The following is an 18,676-nucleotide window of genomic DNA, read 5'->3' on the forward strand; positions in this document are numbered from 1 at the left end:
TTTGAAGTATGGATAACCTCAAGTCTGCTTTAATGAAAACAGGGAATCAAGGTGGAATTGGGCATTCTTACCTAAAGGCCATCATGAATGATTTTCTACCATGTGTCTGTTTTGCACTACTGTCCTGCTTCTAAGAAACAGATCCTATCCAATTGTGTGTACAGGCCAATAAGTACCATTCTTTCCAGTAAACTTATCTGCACCAGTCACTTATGCCCATTTAGGTTATAATATATTTGAAAGAGAAAATTTCCTTCTGTACTTTTAATTGGTCTTTATCAAGATGAGGTTTTTCGAAAAGCAGTTATACCAGAATTTTAAAATTAAACTTCTCTGCTTGAGATTGAGAAAAACATTCAACTAGGTGTAGGGTTCATTTTTAATGTAGGCAATATGAATATAAGCCAAAAAGTGAACAGACTTTTATTTCATATATTGGATCTGCTTTCCCATTTACTTTCAATCCAGCTTATCACATTAGCAAATATGATCCCGGGTTACTATCCTGATATATTTGCACTCAGCAGTTGGACCAGATGATCGTTGTAGGTCCCTTCCAACTGGAACTATTCTATTCTATTCTATATTTATAGAGAATAAAATAATACCAACAAAAGCAGCATGATTCACAGCTTTTGGCAAAAGCTTCCATTATTCCATTAACATACAGTAAGAACTACGAGAGATCTCCCAAAGGCATCAGAACATTGAAGGCATGTTAACAAAGCTATCTTTTGCAAATATGAGGTTACTATCCTGATATATTTGCACTCAGCAGTTGGACCAGATGATCGTTGTAGGTCCCTTCCCTGGAACTATTCTATTCTATTCTATATTTATAGAGAATAAAATAATACCAACAAAAGCAGCATGATTCACAGCTTTTGGCAAAAGCTTCCATTATTCCATTAACATACAGTAAGAACTACGAGAGATCTCCCAAAGGCATCAGAACATTGAAGGCATGTTAACAAAGCTATCTTTTCAGAAAGGTTTGAATTCAAAATATACTGACCACACAGAAAGTTTATAAAATTTATAGAGAATAAAATAATACCAACAAAAGCAGCATGATTCACAGCTTTTGGCAAAAGCTTCCATTATTCCATTAACATACAGTAAGAACTACGAGAGATCTCCCAAAGGCATCAGAACATTGAAGGCATGTTAACAAAGCTATCTTTTCAGAAAGGTTTGAATTCAAAATATACTGACCACACAGAAAGTTTATAAAACAAAGGAGCTGTCTCCCTCCAGTACAATCAAGACAGAAAAATAAAGAAAAAAAGTCTTCAGGGGAACTAGGGCAGAATACAGATCACACGCTCTTAAACCTCAGAAACTAAATTTTGCTTTCTTTGCTGATTTTATGGCAGCAGGTGATCAAAGCATGCAGAGGCACAGTGCAGAGAAATCTCCTCTGTACCCCTCATGCCCCTCGCTCTCACAGAATATCTTTGACTTCAGCATTGACTTCATGGGGAGCACAGACGCTCCAGCTGACCCGATGGCTGGGCCCAGCCTCACATAACTAAATCCTACTTTTGCTAAGTGGAACTATTAGGCAGGAATGGAAGACATGAGAATGAAACCAGAATAAATACTTGAATGAAACATGTATTTTTCCTCAACTTTTGTTATTATTTTACCTTTACCACTGAGACAAACATAGGTTTTTATTCCCCAGCAGAAAGGAAAAATACTTCCCATCCTTAATAATTTTCAGGTTTTCAGCTACATATATAACAAATAGGTTCCTAAATCACCAAACGTCCCTCTCTCCAATGCTGCCTCTAACTGTATTTAACCAAACTTCTTTCACTACAGTGAAAACAAATATGTATCCCCATCCCCTCAAACATATCTGGAAAAAAGCTGTCAAAAGTTGTAGCAAATTAAGAACAAAATGTGAAGACCATTTTCATGTTCCTGAGAATTTGGTTCAAATATGCATTTCAAGAAGTAAGAGCTGTTCCTGGAAATGATTTTAAAATTTGGCAGACCGCATTAAGTAAAAGTATGCCATCGGAATAAACCAGCACTATTATATGATAACTTCTTGACTAATGCTTAGTGAAATATAAATCCATAGTGATTCAAGGTCACTCCAGTTAACTAGTGTAATAATTGTTTATATAGATAGCAGCAACAAGTAGTTTTGGTAGAATGAGATATTTATGACTAACACAATGATACAGTGTAGAGAAATACAGGCCTGTTATGAAAGCAGAGGTCTTGAGAAGGGGAGACACAGAATATGGCATAGAGGAGTGCAGGCATGGGATGATAAGAGATTGGGACCAGGCTTGGCACTGGAGACCCCATGCCATAAACAGCTCAGTGATGATCAGTTATGAAAACTGCACACCTGGAGCTGGAAAAAGTTTACTTTAGGGATAACAAAAAGAACACAGACATAGTATCTAACATACACAAATGGCACCATATATGGTAAATTCAGATGTAAGGTGTCTCTCAGTGGAAGAGAGAAAGAAAGAAGAGAGGAGGAAGAAATCATCAACATGAACATCATATTCCTCCCAGCACAGGACTCCAGATGCTCATAACTTGCTGAAACATCCCCACTCATGACCAACACAAGCATGAAATCACCAAGCTTAGGACCCAGAGGTGTAGTGGAAGGGTGAGCAAAACACCAGGAAAAAGGGTAGAAACTAAGAAGTTTGTGCGTTACTATTTTAATTATGTTACTGCTATTATTGAGGCTTTTTCTATACGTAAGTACTCTACCTGTATTAATATTCTTTGTTTTACTGTAAGAGTTAAATCTAGACTAATGATGATTCTTGAATTACATACACTGTTAAGATTTCCATTACACTAACAACAAATTCTTGGCTTTATATATATATATGTAAATACATATGTCTATACATGTCTATACATATATATACATACCTGTAAATATGTGTGTATATATATAAAAATATAACTTTTTAAAAAAGAAAGAAAAGGTGTGTTTCCTCTTTGCCCATAAGAAGATTTTGACCATAACGTTTTGACCCTACCACAGGTAAAACTATTTTGAAAATGTGAGCAGTGCCATACTTTCTCAAATATCAGGCCTTTTAAAGTGTCCTGAAGTTCATCACCAAACAACTAATGAATCCAGAAGTAAGCAAACACTTAGGAATATTTAAACCACAACAACATCTACAAATTATGGCACTATTTTAACCAAATATACAAGTATTTGGCAAACTACATGAAAACCTACAGAACTGATGCTGGCTGGAACAGTACTCCAACTCTGAAATACAGTCAGTGTCAGAAGCTTATGGGGTACTTCCAAGAAAATTACAAAACTAAGAGTACAGATTTTAGCTAAGTATAAATTGCCATCATCATTCTATGGATAAAAGTTAGCCCATATATCCTCACGAGTTTTTGTTTGTTTTTTAAAATGAAGCATTAATCTGGAGCATCCTGTCACGACAATAAAGCAAAACCAGTCTTAGAAATAAAGAAGAAATTTGCAAATTTTGTGAAGAAAAATCTAATGTCTGCCATATTTTACATACAGAATGGTATTATTGCAGCTGAAGTATTAAAACCTACCAGCCACAGAAACAACAAAAGAATTAAATATTTTTCCACTGGAGTTTACTCAAATTTACAAAGAAAGTAATTACCAAGTTCTGTCAATGGACTTTTTGGAGCACCAGAGATTCTGGATCCAGAAGGAAGTGGCTGTATTTCATTAGAAGCTATGATAAAAGAAATAGTCAAGGCTTTACTTGATTAAGAATATTACAAGACACAGTATGGAACTATATTTTGGCTTATAAATCACTCACTCCTGAAACCAATGATATTTAATAAAAAAGAAAAAAAGTAGTTCCAACCTAGAAAAAAAAACCACATAACTTTGTCACTTAAAAAGGTATGTGGAACATGAATGTAATCACCTTTTCCCTAGTCATAATATAAAGATCCATCAATCACAGGAATTCGATAATGAACATCCATCAGTAACTATGACCACCTAGTTTGAAATTAAGCAGTGACCCATCTTGATTAAATTTCATATTTCAATCTTCAAAAGCATGCAAAAACCAAGCAAGGTTGATTAAGCTTAAAAAAAAACTGATTAAAAGTTAGAATGAAAATTAGATTGACTGATGGTTTAGCTTCAATAAACTCTGGAAATCTGCTTGCAACTGTAAATTAAAAAAGATAAAAGAGAGAGTATGACATTAACATGAATCAATAGGATTATGTAAAAATATGTTTCTTGAGAAGCATTAGCAGTCCTCTTCATGGGAAGATCTGTATTTCAGTCCTGCAAATGCTGATGATCTTTTCCTTTATCATACATCATCATGTATGCCATCTGTGCTTCAGAAAAATCTAATCAAAGTTTAAAAAAACAAACAAACCAACCCACCCTCAAGTTTAAATTTGTATTCATAATTTTGCATGGTTTGGGGATTAAAATACAGGCAACAAAATCAACATTGGAGAATTTAGAATTCTGAATGCAAGAAGTAAGTAGGTGCTGCTCCAAATCACAAAACAATCAATACTACTACTTAGATCAGAAATCTCTCATTCTGACATCTCTATGAAAAAATCAGTAGAGCTCTTTTTTCCTCCAGGACAAATACAATTATATCATGTCACATGCAATATGAAATTTTCCTTTTGCATCACTGTTGATGCTACCTAAATGAATCTGTCATCAGAAGAAAATCAAGGAGGCAATTATTTCAATTCTATCACTGAGGTTAATTTTACTGATGGAAATGTTATGTGATGTCAATCATGCAGATCACATAGACAGAAAGCATTACTTTGAAAAATAAAATTGCATCACCCAGTCAAATCTGCTAGCCATAATCATATGTATAACAGCCACAGTTCAGCCAGAGCTAGATGCATCCTGCTTTACATTTCATGTGTGAGTTGCTGGAAACACAAAGAAATTTTTAATTAGGACTTCTTTTGGAGTCAATACAAAGGGGATGCAGCAAGTAGTAGAAAAATTCTGCTGGAGATGAAAAAAACATTTAATGTACAAAGAAGGTAAAAAGCAGCAAAATTAGTTACCCAGTATGTTTTGAGTTTGCACCAGTTCGGGTTTAGGCGTTGATTTAAATTCCTTAGGTCCATGTTTTTTCTCAGGCTGAGCTAGAAGAAAGAAGCTTTATTTAATTTAGAATCCCTGTGAGCTTTTCTTTATCTACTGCCCAAAGCCCACTGCTTTTCTTACCATCATTTTATACCACCTGATCAGAATAATTTCTGCAGCAGCTCGACGCCATCATGATTAATATTTATTTTTGTTTTCAGATGTGAAGTCTATATGATGTTTTGGATTTATTTTCTTGCAGTTTTACATAAGCAAAGGAAAATATAAGTCACAAAGAGCAAAGCTAAGATCAGAAGCTCACACTGTACTTCTGTTATAGCCTCCCAAATTCATTATGATATACATTATAAACAAGATCCATTATATCACAAAGTGTATTTACAAATATTTTCCCTGCTATTCTGGATTTTTTTTAATCCTTCTAATATAAAAATTATCAGGAAAAGAATAAAGATTCACCTATAATGCCTTAGCTCTTTCATCTTTCCAGTAATAATATAATAGGATTTTGACTTTCATTCATTCTTCTAATTCTACATCTTCAGAGTAAAGCATGGGCAGTTTATTAAACAGCCATTAAATGTACCTAAACTGAATTGCTGGCCATATTTTAATAAACTAGTGCACAATTATACTCTTCCAGCTGTTTCACATAACATTTAATTCCTATGGTATGTAAGTCAAGATCACTTCTTTCCTCTCCATCTTGCTGGAGGTCCCATAGCGTTTAATCAGTCATACAGTACACACAACTGGTAATCTCAGATTGTAAGATGACAAAGCTTATTGATATGGAACACAGGATGGTAAGGTCTCAGCCTTGAATGTGATAAGAGCATTAATTCCTTCCACAGAGCAAGTTGCACAGTATTTAGCACATGTTGGTATTTAGAGATCTTTAATATTGGTGATCAGCATCAATATAGCACTAAGTTTTAGTATTCATGCAGTTTAATAAAAGATCACTTTCTTTTTGAGATACAATAGAAGAGAGTTACTTTTGTTTTTCCAGCATGCTCTCCATGCTTTTTCCACAATCTACTGAGCATGCTTCAAGCAAGAACTGATCATGTAGGTTTATAAGCTTCTTATTTCATTTCCTGAAGAAAACATGCTGTTTTCCAGATTCTAGTTACATAGATGCTACTACAGTTACAACCATTATACTATTTTCTGTTTTGGAGTATCGTGCTTTTCAGTGCCACAAAAGCTGGAATCTCCACAGACGCTGCCTTATTAGGACGCAATTCAGCTTTTAGTAAGTTAGTTACAGTGCTGTTACTGTCATTAGTGGAAGGAGGATTTCGTTCTACAGAGAAGTTAAAGCAATTTATCTCTGTGAAGCTTGTGGGAGAAAATTCACCCATAAGAGACCCAGAAACAACAACAAACATACCTCAGAAGTACCTCAGAAGTACTTCAAAAGCTAACGTTTCTTATGGGTGAAATGTAATCATGAAAAAAACCAAACAAACCCACCAAAAGCAAATTCACAAATTTAGAACTCATTATGCTTTGGGGTTTTTTTTTTAGAGGTCAGATGGTTTACACTCGTAAGAAGCATGTCTCTTGTCAGCTAAGGTAGCTGAGCAAACTGGACAAGAAAAAGCATGCCTAGAATTGGGACAAAAGAAACCAGGCTCTCTGTTTTGCACAGAACATTGTAGGGATGACATGAAACAACAGGAGACATTTTTGTAAAAATAGATACAGGAAGCAGAAAGTTTAGGTTTTAAAAGCTAAATTAGAGAAAAAGAGAGAAATGCCTCTGACTTTTCCAGGGCACCTGGTAAACTAGGCGTAATGTGCTGGTTCAATGGTAGCTGCAAAGTAAATGGTTAACACGACCAAGCAACGTAAGTTACTTTACTATCACAGCATGGAATACAGCAAGAATACATTTAGGCAACATTTCTTAAACTATTTTTCCTTTAACTTCTCTTGACCCTCTCATTCATGTTTCTCTCTTTCTCCACAACTGGAATTAAGATATTCTGATGGAAGCAATAACCTCACTCCTTCTCATATCCCACGTGAGCACAAGGGGGAAACCTTCAAGGGCTGGAAGGAGGACAGGAGGAACAGAACTTGGGAAACATGGCAACAAAGGAGTTATTCCTACTAAACTTTAACCCTAGTTTGGATTCACAGGTGGTACTTTTCATTTCAAGCCTATTCTCTATTTCACAAATCTACTTTGATAAATTTCTCGTACAAACCCTTACATAAATAAGTTGCTCTTTTTTTTTTTTAAACGAGTTCTTCCATGTCCTAGACAAATGTGCTATTTCTAACTGTTGGTTAGCTCCAGTTTCCCTGTGAAGTTAATAAAAAGGCTCTCACTTGATTCAACTGAGAGAAAAAAATGTAGTGGTAGTTTGAGGTATATTAGACAGCATTTTAAATATTGAAGGGGAAAAAAAAAGGCATTATGAATTTGTGCTGTTGTGTTAAGAATAAATTAGTCCTACGTGGAAAATATTGTAACAAGCTTGGCAAAAACAAAGCATGAAAGAGCTTACTAACCAGTCTTTCCACAGAAGTGCATGCCAAGGGAGGGGAGGCCTGAAATTAAGAAAATGGTGGGATGCCTGGCTGACAAATACACCAAAAAAGTTACTGAACCACATCGCGTCACAAAACACACCCTTTGACAAAGACTCAGTGGAATACAAGAGTGGCCCAGCTCATGGAGCCTTTCAGATAGTCCGCTTGCCGAAATACTTCAAGCTCCTTTCTTCCTTTCTTGCATGACTGATGACACAACGGCTGCTACAGCACACAACAACTTTTAAATCAGCGTTTTGTGCCACTTCTGGCACCAGTCCTTAAACATTTCACAGTAAATAATTACTATGACTTACTCAAAGAATCCAGCATGATCTTCAAATAGGGAAGTCCGAATGAAATATAATGAAGTAGATCCTATTGCTAAACTCAATTAATTATGCCTATATATTACCCTGTCTCTCAAATGCAACCCTTGCAAAAGGCCGGTGCTCAGATCTCTCGCTTAAGTTACTTGTGAAAGTCTGGCTCAAATGCTTAAGTATTCGAGTTATTTTTGCATATGCAATGGCTAGACAGAAACTACACTCGAAGAACTTATTTTTTCTTTTAAAGGATTCACTTTCATTTCCCTGTTTCCTGCCATTCTCTCTTTTTTTCTCTTTAACCACAATGAATACATTCTTTAGTGTAAATAGTGTGACATACTCATACTTTAACATGAGACACTGGTGCTGTGATCAACAAAGAATGACTGAAAGGAACGATCGCCACAGAAAAGGAGTGCTTCCACCACACATGGAAGCCAAACCACAGAGGAAGCATGAAGTGGAGGATGAAAATGATTCTAAATATTTCAGTAAACAACTAATGGTGTGATAGCAATAAGAACATGTTTAGCTGTAACAAATGGTTATATATAATTTGTCACTAAAAACACAGTACTTGCCAATTATTATCATGTATAACGAAACACGCTATCCAACTTCATAAGCATATAATTCTGTGCTATGTCTAGAGATGACGATGTTTATGGTTAGAACTACTGCATGCCAGGTACATAAACATAATTCCAGAACACAAAGGAAAGGAAACAGAGTGGACTGATTCTCTCCTCCCAAGGTGATGTATCAATTCTGGTGTCAGATTTCACACTGTTTACCTGATTAACCAGAAAATTCCAGCACAAGGAATGATGTATTTTGATTAGATGAACGCAAGCCTGAGGACTAGGATTTTGTGGGAGAGATGATTACATAAATTTATGCATTCAGTTCTTCCTTTCACAAAATGGCAACGTTCTATAGAACATATTTGTAGATTGCTTGTTCTGCAGTTACTTAGACAACGTAAATAATTTAGTAAAATAACTGCAGAATTTACGTCCACAAGAGACCTCAAACTGTAAAATAAAAAAAAAAAAGGAAAAAAAAAATTCTTTACGGGTTTTTAAAAAGTATCCACACATTTCCAATTAAAAGCAAGCTGTTTATTACACATATGCTAAACTTGTAAAGTTCAGAGCCCCCTTTCATAATAAATTCCTATGCAGGAGCATCTTTGTTTTCCTCTTAATATTTAGGATGAACAGAAAAGAGCTATCCATATGAAGGTTTTGCAGAAAGAAATTGATGGTTAAAACTAGAATTTGGCAAATACACTTACCTATTGAGTGGAAAATAAAATTCTGCAAACATTTTCAGAGAAAAAAAATGATGGATTGTTTAATCTAAAGGACAGTTGACAATCATTACATGATTTTGCTGCATTACTTCATCCTACATCTCTTTTATTCCCTACATATTCTTTGGGAGGGTTTTCTTTTTTTATTTGTTTTTTTTTTTTAATTAAAGACCGAGTTGGTCTGATGATGTAAAGTATGGTATGTTTGATATACTTGAGGAATAAAATAAACACAGTCATATTTAAGGGCAGTATCTGTGTGAATCGTGTGATATCAAAGGAATAATGTGCCACACTATTTCAGCCAGCCAGGAAATACTTTATAGATGGAATAGAGTAATGCCAGCAAGATCACAAAATATGACTAAACTAAACCAAAGCAAACCTTCACTGTATTTTTTCCTCAAATTCTTTTTTCATTTTAAAGTCTTGCCACCATTCAAGCCTCCTTTCTCCCCTTTCAGCAAAGAAGTTGGCACAAGCCAACTATTGTTTCTAGTGACAGCAGAGTCAAGACTTCAGTCTCAGTTATAGAATAAAAGCCCGACTACAGAAAATGAAGAAAGGCATATGTCTTCTTCAACAATTCCAAAATGTGGGTTGATAAAGTGGGTGGAAAGTCACTCTTCATCATTTGACTCTGAGCAATTTAGTTCTGTCCAATCATTTTGCCTTCAGATTGCAAATGCTAAAATACAGGGTTATACTTGTCATACAACTTGATAAAGCAGTCTATTTATGTTACACTAACTTGTTTCCTAAGCAAATGAAGGCAGTAAATCTTGCGAGTTTTAAAAGTTCGCTTCATGTTTGTGAACGGTTTAAGAAATTAGCACCTGTGTATGCCCTTTTAAATAAGCAATATTTTTTCAGCCACAAGTAGATGATAAAAAACTTCAGTCTTCCAAATATACAAGTTAACATACATTTCACAGACACATAACATCTCATAATAGAATATGAGTCTAGGATCAAATTTTATATTCCTCTCCCATGTATGTGAACAGTTCCTATTTACTTTAATGGGACCAGTAAGTCCACAGAGAGAGTGTGGTCGAGATTAATGTGTTCAAAACTGAACTTAAATGGAACATCATGCTGTCATCCTCTGCATCTCTGAAATAGAGCTTGTTACTGTGACTGTTCCATCTTAATCTCATGCATGCATTTTGCACAATCATGCTCTTATCCCTAATTTTCTTCTTCATATATTTCATGAAAGTCAGAAGTTTGAGTGCATCACAAGAAAACTCTTGTTTTGCCATTTTTCACAACTGTGAGGTATCCAGCACCCCACAAAGATACGGTTCTAATTCTAAGTGTTTTTATAAACCTAAAAATTGTAGGATCTGAAACTTTCCTCCAAAATTAGATTCAGATTTTTATCCACATCTACCACTCATGACTACTAATTCAGCTACATTATCCTCCCGTTTTCATTTTCATTACCTGGGAGGGACTGTGGAGAGATTTCTTGAACTTCTGGTGTTTTGGATTCAGCAGGCCATACTCGAGTTTCATTCTTAGCTAAAGGGACAAAGACATTAGAGAGTAATTGCAAAGCTGTATCTGCTTTGTTCTACTACAGATTTATTTCTGTCCCACTTCAGTTTGCCAAAGTAAACCAACATGAATAAATGTGGGAAGCTGAATGCCTTTAGGAATCAATGAACTTCCACTGCACAATCAGTACAAGCATCTATCTAGCTATGTTAAACACATGCATTTTTGGTATTGTTTTGTTCATTAAAAGATTCTTTAAAAATAAAATTTATAGCAAGGAATTTAATGCCTTACAAATCATTACTTTCACAGTGCAGAAGAGTTTTCAGTGTTTTTCATTTGTCTAGCATTTGAGCAGTAACAGCAAAAACGTTTTTCAAAATTCAAAGATGTAATATAGTTCTAAGCATTATAAAAGAATAGTCTAATAAATTTTCAAATACAATGGAATTCTCCCACTAATCATGTCCTTATTTTCCTTTACATTATTTCTAACAATTACAGTGGTATGACACTAACCTTCTATTCCAACAGCTATAAAGATATTCCAGCAGTGGATATAGGGAAAATTAATTAATTTTGACTTGAATAATACACCTGTTGTTTTTTTTCCCCCTGAGGACTAAGGCATTATGTTTTGTGGGTTTTTTTCTGGACTACTACTCTTTTAAAAAAAACTAGTAAGTTTTTGACTAGTTAAACAGAAAAAAAATATTTTGAGAATTCAATAAATATGATATTCTGTGAGGCATTATTTTGACTCTTCTAAATAATAGAGAATTAGAATAATTGCAGTATGTCAGCAAATCATAATTAGTCATAACTTCACACACAGCATAAGCCTTATTGCATGTTATTGTAGACACACGTCATTCTCAGGCATCAGTGAAGGATATCTATATAGATTTGGACAATATGTCTTTCTGTCAATTATTTTACACATTTAAATTATTTCTCAGAGTATTCTTGCTTTCCAAGCAATGACTCTTCCCTGTTTTACACTCCTTTGAAATCCAGTAGTCCCTTGTGTGTACACACATGTACTTCATGTTCTCTGGTAAGCAACACATAGTAAACAGAGCAGAACAAAACATCACTTGTCTGCGCTCGTTATTTTCACAAAGGTGTTTGTGTAATCTACCATAAAGAGTGGCTCCAAACTGGCATCACACTAGCTATCTATTTTGAACATATCAGAGCATTTAAATTTAAAAGTCCAAGTTCTATGCTCAGCCAGCTGAGTAAGCTGGACATCTCTAGGACAACTGAAGCTACCTTTGTCTTCTTCCCCATCTTTTGCTCATAGCCACATTCTACCATTTTTACTGCGCACACTACTGAACCTTGACCTATCTGAAAACACAACATTGTTTTCCTGCAGAAAGATATAATTTTGCTGGTAGAAAATGAAAACAAATATAAAAGTTCTAGATACTGTAGTCCAAAGCTAATACTGGAGGTCTTAAAATATGGTTTACTAGAAGGGTTATGAAGAACGGATTTGTCAAAATATGGTCTACTGAGTTTTAATAGTACCTTTGTTACCTGCACATCATACACATGCTAAAACAATCTAGTAATGATAAACACCTTGTTTTCTGTGATTGCTGTTCAAAGACAGTATTAGTAATCAAGTTAACGATGTGATTAATTTTATCATCATGATTGAAAACCAGTAATGCTCTGTAATGTAAATACTGCAATTAAATTTTTCCACTTAGCTTAAATTTTCAGTAGCCACAGATGATGCTAATAATATTTGTCTGTCAAATGCTGGTAAATACTTCCAGATACTAATTTTTAAGGAACTCAGCCTCAGTTCAAACATATTCTTACTCAAACACATTCAAATATTATTCTACTGTGTAGCTCTACCCTTACACGTACATAGTATCTTAACAGGAACAAGCACTGCTGTTTTCTCACTGCAAAGCAAGCCAGTCTGATAATGTGCCATGGCCAGCAATGGAGTGACAGAGTAAACTAAACAAAGCGGAAATAAGAAAGGAAAAAAGTCTGACCCAGATGTTCAGAGTTCAAATTAAGTATTAAGACTAGCCAGGCCAAAAGTCATCAGCTGCAGAACTCTACTCAAGGGATCTGTGAAAGATGCACTGGGAGCATTATTAAGGTTTTTAAAGATAGTTGTATTTCCCACAATTATGCTATTCACAGATGATATGCTAATTAAGCCTCAATTAATCTTTTTCCTGCAGGTTTCAGGCACATTCACAAGATGATACACATGAAACCTGTACTGAAATGTTCCAATTTCTGGCTACCATTTTTTCATGGATTTAGTTACAGATAATAAATAAGAATCTCTTCATGAAACAATTTCTCACATATACTCAAGCCAGAACTCATATAATTGAAATTCACTGAAAATCTAGTCTTTCAAATGGACACACAAATTTCCATTTTTAAAGACCTATATTGAAAGATATAACCTATGAAAAAAATAAGTTACATTGTAAAACAAAACAAAACCCCTAAAGACCATAAACATGACTGGTTTCCCTTCTTTCCTCTATGGATCAAAGCCACTGTATTTTCTTTTAAATGGCTGCAAAATACCTTAAAAACCTGTTCAGATGTTTTAAAATAAGTGAATTTCTATGAATCCTTGTAAGTCCAAGCTAATCATTAACTAAACAAATAGAAAAAAAGAAGGTAAGAGAGGAAAAAAAAGGACTTTTCTGCTTGCATACATGATCTCACACTGCTACGCTTCTGAAACTGCTCACGAACAACACAAGCTTAGTTTGTTTCTGCTTACCCAGTTTTTTCCTGGATGCTTGAGGTATGTCATCTATTGTCAGGAGAGGAGGAAGTTTCTGCTGAGTTTCATTGAGACCTGGAACAATAAGGTGCACTACACAGAAAGATGTGTGCCATTAATTCCAGAACAGATGAAAAATACACAGTCTGCCCTTTGAGATACGTGAGCAACTACTACTGAATCCTTGGGAGTTCAGTCTGAGTATCTGGGAAATGAGTTAGTTCTATTCAGTAATTATCACTGCCATTTGGTGCTATTTCCCCTTTATACCACTCACTGTATTACCACCATTTCACAATTAATCAGAATTTAAAACAATTCAGTACTGGAGCATACAACCCTGGAGTACTGCAGTATCACAGATGCTGGGACATTCTGTCTGGTGGGCCAAGAAGACTCAACACCAAATGCGGTTAGTAAGTATCTGTTTGATTCACATCAATACATTAAAACTCACACAAAGCAAACTTAAGCCAAAGTTATATAGTTATAGAAAGTACTTCCATATATATATAAAAAGGACTAAATGACTTCCTGAAGCCAGGAATAAATTGATCACAAGGTCCATGATGCAGTGAGCCTTTCCTATCTATTTCAGGCAGACCAGTAGTTCACCACACTAAGCACTATGTGATAGACTTTTCCCTATTTTTATGTTCAAAGCCAATATTGTGTATTCTTATAGGTCAAACAAGAACAGAAAGCATGAAACTGAATGGCTTGAGGGAAACAGTTATGCCCTGAGATCTAACATCAAGCTCTAATTGCAAGGAAGGTTATAATATACATCACCATAGCCTAATATATCAGTACAGGTTTGTCTCTGTAGGTGGCATGTTATACTACCTTAAAAAAGCAAAAAGCACAACCCCTGATCTCAAGAAGATCTTTGCCACAGAACTTTACTTGAAGTATGAAAGAACTTCTTGGCTTTCAGTGACAGTATCTTCTTTTAAATACTATGACAATAAAATGATTCTATTTCCCTTAGGCTACATCATCCTTGAACCATCGGTACCACCATAAAATATAACAATTACTGTCTGAACCAGCTGCAAAATACCCTTTGATATGCAAGGAAAGGACTATCAAGAACAAGAAAATTAAAAGTATTTACACAGTTCTAATTTTCAGGCAAAGATGAGGAAAAATAATAAAAATATCTTCTAGTCACCTAATATTGCTCCTGGCAGAGAAGAACTATCTGAAGTTTTTGACTGCGTCCGATTTTGAATAACTGTGGAGACAACACAGGGGTATTAGAAAATCATTTAAAAAAAAACCAAAACAAGAAACAAAACCACACCTGATACAAGCCTCAGCATTCTGAAAACCTTCCCTCAACTTAATACTTGGAGATGAGGACACCATCCTAATCTTTTCTGTATTTGCATTCAGTTTAAGAGACTGCAAACTGTGTTTCCTCTACATCATCTCTTAACTGTGCATCTCTTCTTTCCTCTAGCATATCAGTTTCATATCCTTGGTGAAAAATGACATTCAATGCTTATCTTAATATAGGGCCAGCTCCTTGCCATTCACAAGTCTTAAAAAAAGATTCATGTGAAGTAAATGCCACTGCAGTCATGTTTTAATGGTAATTATTGTAATTTGCTTTCACACCACCCTCCAGTGTTTTCCTGTCCCTGAACTGTGAACTACCTCCAAAGATAATTTGCTTGATTTTGTTACTTAAAATTATTCACAATACAATTTCTGTTAGCAAGTTTTAATCTGCAGCTCATTTTCTATCAGCTGTCTTTAAGCACTTAATTTTCAAAGATTACACTACTATACTGCCTCTCACTACTACAGGCATTTCTAAAGGGCAATATGTTAAGTCTACTGTAGATATCTCTCTCCACTGACCAGGAAAAGGAGAAGAAGGGAGACTAAATCAATTACTTAGCTGAAGATACCCATGAAAAAGTTTGGTAGCATGAATCTTACCCATACTGCTACCCTTCATGCCTGACTATCAAGTTATGCACAGCTGGAGATCAACATACCTGGACAATCCAGTTGAAAGAGAAAAAGAATGGATACTAGCAGCAATCAGAACTGATTGGTATCCATTCAATGACTCAACTAAGTCATTGTTTATAATGCAATGTAATCGCTCATTTTATTAACACAGATAGGTAACAGTTTAATAGTATTTGTAATTAAAGGATATGGTAGTTTGTAAGGTTCCACCTATTATAAAAGGAAACTTTCATGACATTCACATCAGTCAGAATTTTTTTTCATTTTAATTTTAATTTAGTCTTGCAGAGCATAAGAATCAATTAAAAAAATATACAAATTTACCTTGTTTGATTATTGTGACAGGGACCAACTTCTTATTATCACGCAGTGTAAGCTGAGACAATAAGGAAAAAAAAAAAAAGCCTTGGGAACTGCCATAAAATAGTAATTACTTTATTAGTAACAAAAATAGAGGGCTCTAATCCAATACTGCGCCTGCCCCAAGTTAACACTGGATATGGCTCTGGCCCTAGTCACTGAAGGTTACGCTATTGCTTTAATTCCCATGGGCTAGTATAGTAATATTGCATTTTGATCTCCTTTTTTCAGCTTGAGATGTTTTGCTTCATAAAAACACAGTATTTGACAGCTTAGGAATCCCCAATCCTTTTTTCTTCTAAGAATCTCTTGAGCACTCACTTGGGACTAGCCCAGAAAGCTAAGAAAAGCTGAAATGTAACTACAACAAAACATCTGAAACATATGCAATTACAAATTTGGTCACAGGATATAATTATATTCTCAGGAATAGTATATTTAGAACACAAACTATTTCAGAACCAGGTGTACATTTGTAAACTATCAGCACTCCTGGGTGCATAGTGTGCTTAAAGTAGATTAACTCAGAATCATTTTATTTGTTGAAATTGTTTCCAAAGTATAATTGGCCAGCCACCCATGTTCTTCTCACATTTTTATGCTAAATACCTGGACGTTTCTGCTGTTCACTTGTCTTTGACCCAGATCACTTTTTGCCTAAGCGTGAATCTTTCCCAGCATTTTGATACCACGAAAATAAGGAACACATGAATGGACCCCACATTTATTAAAAGGAAGAAAACAGCTTATCCCAAAGATTATAAACCAGTATTCACTACCACACGTGGGTACTAGGAACAACTTCTGAAAGCTTAATAATACACTCAGGTGATGAGAGGCAGTAGACTGTAATCTCAGCAATATTAAAATACTAAATACATTAAAAGTGGATTTTTTTTTTCAGTTATATCTGAGTTACAAGAAAGAAAATAATTCAAACAATTACCTGTCTCTGTTAAATGCACACTGCTAAAGTCAGAATCAGTTAACATTCATGACATCTGGTCTACTTCACGTGAAAGAACACTTGCATGAAAATTCAGCATTTGATGACAAAGCTTTAATTATTTACCTAAGGATAACTATTTTTGCTCTACTATAAATATTAAAAAAAAAGCTTTAAAAGCAATGGTTGGATACACATCAAACACATACCAAAGCCTAAGAAGCTGCAAGAAGGCAAATCTCAACAAGAAAGATGGTCCTTTCCTCAGGGAAATGGATGGAGGCTGCTTATTCTACGAAAACCATTACTTTCTGCTTCCTAATAATAGTTTTGCATTGGCATGAACATGGTTTGAAATTAAGTGGAGGTTTCAATCACTGTCATTAATGAAGGATACAAAATAATATTCCTTTTTTTATTGCTTACTATTTTGCCTTTATTATTAACAAGGTTTACATTTCTATTTTGCCTTCTAGTGAAAAAATTGTGTTGCACATGATCAGCTTTTGAAGTAACCCTGCTATTCATGTGACTAACAAGTGGGATGAAATGCATTTATTGGAAGAAGGTGTTCATTTTATTGTATTTCTCATCAGGAGCCCTACAATCAAATAAACAGCTCTCAAGTTGTAGTGAGCACTCGTGTAACTCCAGTGCGCAACTTCTAATCATAATTATTATCAGTCCTTTTACTAGTAAAAAGTTCTTATATTGACAAAAGCATCCTTTCTTTGTTGAATAATAATGGATGACTGTAATGACAGCAATATGAAAATGCTAAATACATTAAAGTACATTCAAAATTTAGTTTCTCACTCAAGAACAAATCATTGACATGAAATCCGTGTTCCACAGCTGCTGTAATTATACGGCTCACGGGCACGAAACTGCAAGTGCTGCACTTGAAATCTACCACCATGTTGTCAATCCTCTCTTAGTCTCCAGAAAGTGACTACTTTAGATATTTCTATGTCTAGTAAAATTTACTGCTTGGACAAACTATTTCAGAAACATGAGCATGTCATCTGTAGGAACGGCACTATTAACTGTATTTTCCAGACAGAGCATATAGGTATTAGGAACATTAGTTATTAAAAGGACTGTGGCATCTCCATGAATGAAGATGGCAAATAAGGTATTTCTTAATTTCAGAGGAAAATTAGAGATGTAAGTTATACCATAAGTCAGGCATCTTAACTTCTGACCATATACCTATGGCATATTGCATAAAGGACTGCAGTTCTCAGACATTCTGTCAAATGGCATACGGCAACATTACTTTAAGAGACACTTGTTCTTTCTGCCTCTCTTATATTCCAGTACTCCAAAAAGCCACAAATAACTGGCATACATATAAGAGACTCCTCAAGGAAGCATGACAGTCAACCTGGATTGGATAAGTTTTGGAGAAGCAGGCATGTTTTCTTCCAGAGTTTAACAAATGATAGAAGCTATGAGTCCCACTTTTTGGCTGGAAAAATTGAGGAGGACCCCACCTTTCAGACTGACATTATGAAATTACAGGAACCTAATCAGACAGAAGAGGAAATAAATTTCTAAATTACTGCGTAATCTCCACCCTACCACCACCCATTGTTTATGGAAGGAAAAAAAATGACCATCCCTAGAGCTCTCCTTTTCTTCCCCTCTCATTAGTTGTAGCTCACACAGCCCCAGGAGCTTAGTCAAACTTAAAGGATGAACCTGCCAAAAGAAACACAAGCTGGTATGTGACCGATGTTGAAAGGGCAGAATGACTAGATGGATCGGTAATGTTGCTTTAACAAACATCCTT

The 18,676-nt window shown here is 35.1% G+C and overlaps 1 protein-coding gene across 1 annotated transcript in view; it reads right to left on the reverse strand.

The window, feature by feature from the left end:
* ABI3BP (ABI family member 3 binding protein) overlaps window positions 1–18,676 on the reverse strand; it is a 168,236-nt gene that overhangs the window by 95,038 nt on the left and 54,522 nt on the right. The window contains exons 7-12 of the mRNA XM_019474770.1: window positions 15,900–15,951; window positions 14,764–14,826; window positions 13,587–13,682; window positions 10,754–10,831; window positions 5,071–5,151; window positions 3,654–3,728 (exon numbers count right to left, since the gene is read on the reverse strand). Of these exons, the coding sequence (XP_019330315.1) occupies window positions 3,654–3,728; window positions 5,071–5,151; window positions 10,754–10,831; window positions 13,587–13,682; window positions 14,764–14,826; window positions 15,900–15,951 (445 nt within the window). The remainder of the gene's footprint in view (window positions 1–3,653; window positions 3,729–5,070; window positions 5,152–10,753; window positions 10,832–13,586; window positions 13,683–14,763; window positions 14,827–15,899; window positions 15,952–18,676) is intronic.

Source organism: Aptenodytes forsteri, unplaced genomic scaffold (assembly GCF_000699145.1).
Source record: "Aptenodytes forsteri isolate BGI_AS27 unplaced genomic scaffold, ASM69914v1 Scaffold61, whole genome shotgun sequence".
Lineage (NCBI taxonomy): Eukaryota > Metazoa > Chordata > Aves > Sphenisciformes > Spheniscidae > Aptenodytes > Aptenodytes forsteri.